Source organism: Pongo abelii, chromosome 7, assembly GCF_028885655.2.
Source record: "Pongo abelii isolate AG06213 chromosome 7, NHGRI_mPonAbe1-v2.0_pri, whole genome shotgun sequence".
NCBI lineage: Eukaryota > Metazoa > Chordata > Mammalia > Primates > Hominidae > Pongo > Pongo abelii.
Window position 1 is genome coordinate 115824683 of NC_071992.2, and position 10180 is coordinate 115834862.

A 10180-nucleotide genomic window follows, 5' to 3' on the forward strand; every position below is an offset into this window, starting at 1 on the left:
AGATCTGTTCCCCAACACCCACACTTTCTACTACACTCTGGAGCCTGCACTGAGAAGGGAAGTGCAGCTCCGCATCACAGCTGCGTTCTGCGTTTCCTCCCAAACCTGATGCCTTCTCATGAACACCAAAGCCAGGTTGTCAATTGCTTCTCTGACCCCCACTTCTTTTGGGATGCTTCCTGGTTTGTGACACGCTGCTGGATTCCCCAGAGACCACCTCCTGTCTCTTCGTGGGCACTCTTGGCTATGCCATCTGGAATCCCAACAAAACAGGCCTCCACCAGGTGAAATCAGAAAAGTCCCCTCCGAGGGAGTGACTCAAGAGTTGCACATCCCAAGAGACAGCCCTTAAGAGTCATCCCTCCAATACCACCATCTGCCATTAGCAGACTGGTGTGTATTATAGTCAGTGCAGAATTTAGGAATGACAGGCAAAGTGCTTCCTTGTTGGTTTGCTCGTCTGTTCTGGTCAAAAAAGAAGCGCTGAGCTGGAATGTGCAGTACACTCTGTGGGTCTCGTTTCTTTCTGGAAGGGCGAGCTGTGGCGTGGTATCCCATCTTATGCCTGTCCTTCTGATAGTGTGACAAAAAAATGCCAGAAACAAAATTACACCACATTGTAAAGGCAGCATCAAAATAGACACATCACCAGGAACTTCCATAGCTCAGTGACCAAGTAGTTTCTGCCCAAGGCCTAGGAGCAAGTCACAGAAAGAGGTGAGGGAAGGCCTGGTGGTTTCCTGCTCCACAATGAAGGCTTTCCTCCTCCTCCACCTTCCAAGGCACAACAGGCAATAGCTCCTGTGTCCTGCGGGGTGCAGCACTCACTCAGTCCTGGAAACCCCTCCCAGGCACGCTCTTCTCCTCACTGGCTTCATCAGATCACAGCCATCTCCATGTGGCCGCCCACCCCACGGGCCTGAGGCCAGCAGACAAGTCTAGGGATCAGTTTCCACTCCTGAAAGCCTTCGAGCAGAGTTTAAGTCTATGACAGTCCATAATTTACCAGTTGTGGGATTTAGCTGGATATACTTCAGAGGAGAGCCATTCCAGGCTCTCAGAGAGGCTGCCTCTCTCAAAGCAGGGCTGCAGGGACCATGAAGTGGCTGCTGGTCTCTCTTAGCCTCTCTGTTCTCCAGCTTGTGAGCACAGAGGTAGATAAGGCACCTGGTGGCTGGTGAGGTGTTGGTGTGACAGGCCAGTTTTCCCCCTCAAAGGTCTGCTGCTGAGCCCAGGGCAGGTGGTTCCACAGCTCCCTCTCTGACTCTCAGAATCTAACACCTTGTCATGGGACTCAGGCTTTCCACTTTTGTGGGGCTGCCCAAATATTATCTGTCAAAGCCACAGTAACTGGAGCCTTCACTATGGCCAGAGAAAATGGAAGAGCAGAACAGAGGGGGCTTCACCTGATACCTGCATGTGCTGGAGCAGGTGGCTGTCAACGCCCTGTGCGGGTGACCGCGGCTGGCCCAGGCCCCACTCTTTGATTTGATGCTGTTCACTTTGATAATCTGCTGAGGTGACTGGAAGAGAAGACCCAGGGTTCCTGCCTGTCCCTCAGTGTGGCCACTATGACTTCTGATCTTCCAAATGGAGTGAAGCATCAATGGCAAATGAGGGGTGCTCCCAGCCGAGCGCCAGGCCTGTCTGTGGTGCTAAAAGAGTGACCCTCACTCTTGATAGCTGGGGTGGCCTGGGCCTGCCGGGAGCAGCTTCCTCTGCTCACTCTTGCCATTTCTGTAGAAGGTTTTGCAGTATGACTCTAGGCTAGGAAACAGGTCTGTTGCCTCAGGTCATTCTGAATCTGTCAATGCATAAACTTAAATGTCTCTGTCAAAACCTAGAGGAAAGGAGTCCATGAAGAGCATTCCCTTTACAATTGACGTTTTGTGCACTAAAATTTCTACCAGGGGCCAGAGCATTTTCATCAATCCTAGCAGTTTTGAATTGAAAACAGAGAATTCTGTCAAGAATTGTAAAGAAATTTTCCCTTCTGAGATACAGAGCCCTCCACTCCATCATGAAAAAAAATCAGAATGGTGAGACTTTTCTAGCTCTCACTGTTGGCCTCTCAAAGCAGGAGTAGCAAAGGGGCCATATCTACAGGACTGCCTGAGGGGCTCCTTTCATCTGTAGCTGCCTCAGGCTCAGTGCAGGAGATGGATGCCCTGTGCTACAGCTGTGGGAGCAGAGCCCCGAGGGGTTTTGGTCGCTATTCTAAGTGAGGAGTAAGTGGCCAAACCTCAATTCAAGTGAGAGAGAAAGGTTTTCCAAGATTGGCAAAGAGGAAGAGCCTGTTTTATAAATGGGATAAGCGAGTATCTTGGTGGTTAAGAGCTATGCTGTGACTCAAACTCTCTGTACACTTAACAGCTGTGTGACCTTGGGAAAAACTCCTTAACCTCTGTGCCTCAATGTCCATATTTGGATAAAAACAATGTATGACTCCTGGGAATATGAGGATCAAATGATCTCATCCAAATAAAGCTCTTAGCACAGTCCCCAGACTTAGTAAGCATTCAAGATAGATTACCTATAATCAAAATAATAATTACTATATCAATAATTACTCTTAAGTATTAATACTATTAAATTATGACTGTTATGATTATTATTAAAAGTGGAGAGTTAGAAAGGGGCTAACCCCTTCCAGTTTTTCATCCTCCTGAATCAGTGCAAATGTATTGGGCTGAACAGTCTTTCTCTGCTCCTGAGGAATTGTTAGCTCCTCTCTCTAAACTTTGTTGCCTGACTTCTGAGGAAAGATGTATGGATGACACTCTGAATAGCCTGACAGGTTTGTTAAATTCTGAACTAAACTTCACAGATCCTGACTGTGTGGACCAAACTCCGTCTGAACATTGTATTTTGATGACGATAATAAATGTCTACTGCCCTTGGTGTACTTAGATAACTGGTAAATAAATGGGTAGTAAAGACCTTTATAATGAGGGTGGGGACTCATTTTCAATCCAGATAAAACTATGTTCCACATGGAGCCTTTCATTTTCTGAGGATTTTAAGCCTCTGTTCTTACTGAGGGCTTTTGTTATTCCAGGTGCAATTGCTGGTATAGTTGATCAGCCGATGCAGAACTTCCAGAAAACATCTGAGGCACAGGCTTCAGCAGGACACAAGGCCAAGGGTGTCATCTCGGGTGTGGGGAAAGGAATCATGGGGGTGTTCACAAAGCCCATCGGAGGAGCTGCTGAGCTGGTGTCACAGACTGGCTATGGTAAGTCGGTGGAAAACGCATCAGGCCAATCCAGATGTTACTGATTTGCATGATTATACCAAGGGTTCCCTAAGATAGTGTAACCTTTCACATGGCAGACAGTGGCTATCTTTCTTACCTCTCTATGCTCATTTACACAGAGTAGAATTTTACTACTAATAATAAAACCATAGAATCAGGAAACCAGTTACTAGTTTCAGTCTATATGTCATAGAATCTTTTTACAGTACACTTGATAGACCATAATGAAAAGTAACCAGTTTAGAGGTTGAAGGCAGAATGGAGAATACAGCAGAGAAAAGAATTAAGACTTTCCTATGATAAATGTGGAAGGAGAGATAGGTTGTGGGAAGATAACTTTAAGAAGCAGTAGAGAATGAGACAGAGTGTGGATGTGCACATGGATCTTTGGGTTTGGGGTGGCCTTCTCACCCACAGACGCCATCCTGCTCCTCGCAGCCAGGCCAGGGCAGAAACAAAGGGTCTGCAACTAAAAGCCCTTTCACAAGGCAGACAGCTGTGGAGTGCATGGGCGCATGGCACTACCTGCACTTGGACGGGGCGTGCCAGGGCCTCTCCCCATGCAGCAGTGTGCACACATGAGTAATGGATGCCTGTGAAAGGAAGCACCTCCTCCCAGGCTTATTTTCTGTGTTCTTGGCAGAGCACATTAAAGTGACTTTCCATAAACCTGCGGCTGGAACTGTTACCATTTTACCTAAAATTGGTGTCATCATTTTGGTCATGAAGCAGGCTGTCTAGCTAGTATCACAAATCACAGAAGCACCCTCCCGTTTGTCAGATGTGAGCACACTGTGTCTGCGTCCGTATCTGGCCATAAAGCCCACGGGATGTTTCTAGGGAGGCATCCTGCTCCTCAGCAGGCCTGACAAGAGGCAGCCAGATCAGGGCATAAAAACAGCGTCTGAAAGGAAGGGAGTGGAGATGAATGAGTGCCCACACTTCAGGCAGCCATCCGGAAAGCATCCTTTAAGAGACCACACAGACACCAGCATGTGTTCCTCTTCGCTTTCCCCTCCTTGCCCCCCTCATTTCCCTCTCCTTCTGTGAATGACATTTTCACTCACAGGGAAACTGTCAATAAGATGTGCTATAATCTATAAGTGGGAAAAGTTAAACTCTCCCTTATGATACGGACTCCAGTGAGGTAAAGTCAAGTCATACTTCATAAATTCTTTTGGTTTTGAAAATGCCATTGTCCCTCACCGTGTTTCCCAGGGCTGAAGAATGCTCCCTTATGTAAGAGGATCTTAGAGCAGAGCTTCACATGGCCTTTTTGGTTTCCATCACTCTTGTAAAACTTTTATTACCGAACTGAAGGTTTTACAAACCACTAACTCTTAGTCTAATGACTATGCGTTTATAAACATTTACAAGCCCTCAGAAAGCACACATGCTGTACCATCTTTGGTTCTAGAGAGTCTCTGTAAAGGCCTATGTGGCTGCTGCTGGGTGCCCTCATTTGGTGCTGGCACCAGGGAGAGCATGTCATAAACCAGAGGCCCCAAGCGTGCTCATAAATGTATATGGATTCGTGTTTAGCAGCTGGATTAAGTCACTTAGCATTTAAATAGTGTATCTAGGCAAAGGGTGTGCCTTTGTATATATCTGTGTGTTTTTTATTTTTTGACTAGCCTTAGCACAGATACAGAAGTATTAAGGAAGTTAACTAACAATCTACACTTTTTTTTTTTAGACACAGGGTTTTGCTGTCACCCAGGCTGGCATTTAGTGACACAATCATAGCTCACTGCAGCCTCCAACTCCTGGGCTCAAGTGATCCTCCCACCTCAGCCTCCAGAGTAGCTAGGACTATAGGCATGCAGCACTATTTGTTTTTTGTAGAGATAGGGGTCTCACTTTGTTTCCCAGGCTGGTCTCTAACTCCTTGACTCACGCAATCCTCCCACCTTGATGTGTCCTCCCGAAGTTCTGGGATTACACGCATAAGCCGCCATACCACACCTATCTAGACTTCTTTAACACATCAGCTAAAATGATGTCTAGGCTACTGTTCATGACCAACTCTTTTCAGTGTTTCTGCTTCCTCTAATTGCTAGTCTATGCTTGGACTGTGTAACACATTCATATTTTAGTTTGTTACTAATGCAAGATCACCAAGGTTAAGAGCATTGTAATGTTTAAAGATTATCTATACACTTGCTTCCAAAGATGTGACATCATTTTGGATCTGTAACATTTTATGGATGGCTCTGAGCAGATGACATCATTGCAGCATGAAACTGTTTTCCAGAAAACAAGTAGTAAAACTCCCTTACTTCTCTTACCACAGGTATTTTACATGGAGCTGGACTTTCTCAGCTTCCCAAACAGCGCCATCAGCCAAGTGATCTACATGCTGACCAGGCTCCAAACAGCCATGTCAAATATGTCTGGTAAAATTATTGAGATACTTGCTCAACTTTACATCCATATTGTATGTTAATAGCTCCTGGCTTGCTCTCAAGCTAATGGGCCACGCTTCCAGGGAGCCCAGGAGTAGCCATTGTTGGCACTGCTCAGGCAGCACAAGAGCACTGTAGAGGGACAGGAAGAGGCTGCTGTTGGCAGGTTTGGGGCTGGCTGCACAACTCCTCTGCGCCATTCCTAACCACTCAAGGAAGGTCATACATTGGCAGAGAAGCCCAGTCTTGCTAGAGGGCCTGAGATTCCCTGTGGAACCAGCACTCTAATTAGAGGTGCTATTTCTAATGGGGAGAAAAGCAGCTAAGCAAAACCAAGGGAAATCTTTGTTCCCAGGAGGAAGCAGGTTCTGTTAATCAGAATCAGTTTGAGAATTGACAATTACATTTCAAGCTAAAATGAGTAATTGGATTGGTGAGGACCCTTTGCCCTTGGGGAGGTTGCCCCATTGGTAAATAATGAGCACTGGTAAGTGACCATCTTTTCAAAGCTGGCACCTGGCCTCACTTTTCTCCTCTTAAACAGGAAAATGCTTCAGTCTCTGGGCAGACCAGAAGTCCACATGGCCCTGGACGTGGTTCTGGTGAGGGGCTCAGGCCAGGAGCATGAAGGGTGCTTGCTGCTGACATCAGAAGTGCTCTTCGTGGTGAGTGTCAGTGAGGACACACAGCAGCAGGCTTTCCCCGTCACAGAAATCGACTGTGCACAGGACAGCAAGCAGAACAACCTACTCACAGTGCAGCTCAAGCAGCCAAGAGTGGCCTGTGATGTGGAGGTACGTTTCAGAAAACAGGGCAACCAAGACTAGCTGGCCAGGGAGGTTGAGAAGCAGGCTGGTCACTGGTACCTAGGCATTTCTGAGCTGCAGTCTCTGGAGTGGCTGCTGGAGACCAAGGAGAGCTGCTACCCAGAGGAGGGAGTGTGGAGGCCGGAGGGCCACTGCAAAGGGCACTGGGAAGCCCCCATCCAGATATGCATATGAGCCCTGTACAGAAGAGCCCAGCAGGCGGCCAGCAGGACTCAAGGTCTAAAGCTAAGTCACCAAGCCAACTGAACAAGGTTGATCTGGCTTGGCCATCATGGGGGTGGGGTGCTCGATGGACAGGAAAATGGAGTTACAAAATGAGTGGGTCGGTTCAGGAAGGGCCAGGATTGGAACAGCAATTCCCGGCAACTGCTCCACAAAGGAGGCCCCCTGGTCTGAAAGCCTCAAGTCAGGTCCTTGGCTGCCTGAGGCCTGCAATTGGCTGCAGGGTGCTGGAGGTCTGTGGGTGCTGGAGAGGACCAATGCAGAAGCAAGGGGCATCATGAAACAAGACTCTCCACTCCCTCCCCTACCCCCAAACCTGGAGACTTCAAGGGTCAACATTTTGTGAAGTGGTCTCTCTCTCTCTCAAATCCACTGCTTTGTATTCTGTAGCTGTGTTCTCTTTCCCACAGGATAGTTTCCCACCCCATAAGTACCACAGAATCCCCCCTGGGGATGATACTTAAGGCTCTTGGGGCAGCTCCATGGCTGGCTCCTGGCCTGCAAAAATTAACGTGGAACAGATGCGCAGGCAAGGCATACTGGGTGTCAGGAGTCAAGGGTGAGCCCCGACCAGAAAGACCCCAGCTTCCTGTAGTCCAGCCCAGGGTAAACAGGTGCACCCACTGGAAAACTGCTCTCTGCCCCTCCTTCCTGGATGATGGCCTGAACCATTAGACCCTAATTATTTACCTAAATAACAGACATCTTTTTCCACACAGCAAGATAGTGGTGGATCAGTGGCAAACTGGAGTCTGCTGACCCTAACCTGGGGACTGAGTGGCCCCAGCAAAGGACAGCAATCCTACCTCCAACAGGTTCTGCCTGATCCCTCCTTTCATTATTCTCTTCCTGGGATGGAGGCGTGTATCTCCTTCACACCACTGTTTGGGTAAAATTATCTGAGAAGATGGAAAGCAGCCAACCACAACAACTCTTGATTTCTCTAGTTTCTTGGATCATGATCATAGTCAGGCTTTAAGCTAGGGTTTGGCACCAGGACTACATTGCTGCTTCAAGTTGATGACTTTCTGAGAATAAACAGAGGTTAGATGTCCAGGCTGACTTTATTAGATCTGCCAGAATCTTCTGATCAGTTGACAGTAAAGCAGCGGTGATTTGGCTATAGGATTTGGCAAGGGATAATATCATTACGATTAAGTCTTTAGTCCTTAATGAGAAACCTCCAAGGCCCTGTGACCATCATTATTCCTTAGCTGCTTGGGAAATATTTCAGATCTTAAACTATTAAGACTGGAGATTTCTTTTGCTGTTGAACTGTCTTCAACTGTGATCCTTCTCTTTTATTTTTGTTTGAGGCAGGTACTGTGGAGAATCATCATAGCTGGAAGGAAACAGACCTCAGTTTCCCTAGGGGTTAAGGTAGTATCTGGAGTCACCACTCCTAAAAGTTGCAGATTATTGGGACTGTGGAATCAGAGGAAGCAATACTGAAGCTCTAGATACCATTTTCAGCACTGATTTTCCACTGCTGTCCAGGGCTGAAAGAGGGTTGGGATTAAGGAATGCCTAAAACAGAGGTGGGAAGACATGACTGAGAGCAGGAGCACTGTGCCTGCACAGCCAAGGCCTGGCACTGGCTGGAAGGTGGATGGGCCAGTGTGCCTTCAGCCTCCACATTCTGCTTTCTCTATTCCACTTTCTCTCTCCTGAAGTCATTAATAGGAATAACTGCTGCCTTAATCCTATATCTATAACCCCAACCTCTCCTACTCACCCCCAAGAAAACTCAAGCTGCAGAGCGTCTTTGAGACTAAACCCTCCCAAGTGCTGTAATCCAGAGTACTTTCAACATGAGTGGGCGGGGGAGGGTGGCCAGCAGCACTGCCTTGTCAGTGAGCTTTCTTGAGCTGTCTGGCTCTTAGTGCATCCCAACATAATCCACAGACATAAGGAAGCCTGTGTGCTGTGAACACTTACAGTGAAGACTAAAAGCAGTATTTTAAGATCTATAAATGACTTTTCTGGTTTTTAGCTTTTGCCTTAGATGCTAGGAAACACAGTTCCTTTGAATTTTGGAAGGAATTAATTTGTAGATGACATCATGCAGTACATTTAAATATGGCAGGATTGAGATTTTTTTTTAAGTCAGCATTTGCTTTTCTTGGTTAAATGCAACCAGTTTAGGGGTAATAATTGCTTAATATGCCTGGCACATTATTGAAATCCCTTATGAGAGGCTCAAAATGAGTCAGAAGGTCAATTTATTCCTTGGCTGGGTTCCTTTCACAACACGGGTTTTCCTGTGCTGCTGTTCAGGAAGAGCAATTAAAACTTTTTGTGTATTCAAAGCTTTCCAGCTGAATTCTGGCCCCATCAAATGATATCAGAGCTCTGGCTTTTGCCTGGTGGTGCACAGCTTTCATCTGTTTGTTAGTGAATCTTTGGGGACCGTTTTTCCCCAAGCTTAAAAACACAAGATCCAAACTCTAAGGAATTCCTTACTTATTCTTCTAGCAAGCCTCTTTACTATCTATCTCTCTGCCACCGCACGGACTTTCTCCAGCTTTTAAGACTCTTTGATAGCATTGTTACTGGACCACACACAGAATTAGAAAGAAGTCTTTACCACTTCTTCCAGCGTAGTCTTGCCAGTGTTCAGTAGGCAAAAACCACGGAAAGTTTGGTGGCTACCTAAGATTCACAAATCAGTGGCCTTACAATTGCAAACTTCCCACTCCACCTGATCTACACACTAGATAGCTAAAGGACTTCAGGGTAGGAAGAATTTATAGCTTCAGCTGGCTTTGATGAGCACTTTCTCAGAAAATCTCACTAAAGAACCTAGTATATCTCAGTTCTATTTGTGTTCCACTGAAGATGAGCCAGACTTTTATGAACCATAAATGTACTTTGCATCCTCTTTTTTTCCATAAAAATTTCCCCTTCCGCTGCCCAGCTTCTCTATTTTCTCTGGCTTTAAATCCTAGGATTTAGAAAAGCAGAAAATGTTACAGTTCAAAAGGTTTTTTAATGCTCTGTCCAAAGCCACGGGTTTGAAAGAGGTGTTCTCCACTTCTTTAAGATGTTCTAGCTGAAGAGGTTTGGGGAGCTAGGCAAACAGAGCTTTTATTTCAGTGCTGAGTTTAATGTTGAATAGATTTATGTGGAGGAAAGATTTTTCTCCTTTTTTTCTTGGGCTGGTTGCTAAAGAACGATGACAGATGTTTTAATGGTTAGTGAGTAGAATGTTATCAAATCGTCAACTTCAAACATGGGAATTTTATGCAACACCAAATGCTTATTCTAAGGAGGCTGTCCTAAGTCTCATGCACAACTTTTAGTTATACTGCTAAAACTGCATTGTTATCGTTGCCGTATCTCAGAGGAAAAAAGGAAACATTTTGGATTAATGGCTTTAATAGATAACCTAAAAGGCATAATGTACAAATATATCGAGGCAAAAGAACTAATTTTGTTCTGGAACTCTCATAAGGGTCTGGCAACTAATC

At 46.1% G+C, this 10180-nt stretch overlaps 1 protein-coding gene across 14 annotated transcripts in view; it reads left to right on the forward strand.

Moving 5' to 3' along the window:
* VPS13B (vacuolar protein sorting 13 homolog B) overlaps positions 1 to 10180 on the forward strand; it is a 916166-nt gene that overhangs the window by 903825 nt on the left and 2161 nt on the right. For all 14 annotated transcript variants that reach the window (XM_054519206.2, XM_054519208.2, XM_054519204.2 and 11 more), the window contains 3 exons: positions 3059 to 3235; positions 5550 to 5652; positions 6206 to 6455. In XM_054519206.2, coding sequence (XP_054375181.2) covers positions 3059 to 3235; positions 5550 to 5652; positions 6206 to 6455 — 530 coding nt within the window. The remainder of the gene's footprint in view (positions 1 to 3058; positions 3236 to 5549; positions 5653 to 6205; positions 6456 to 10180) is intronic.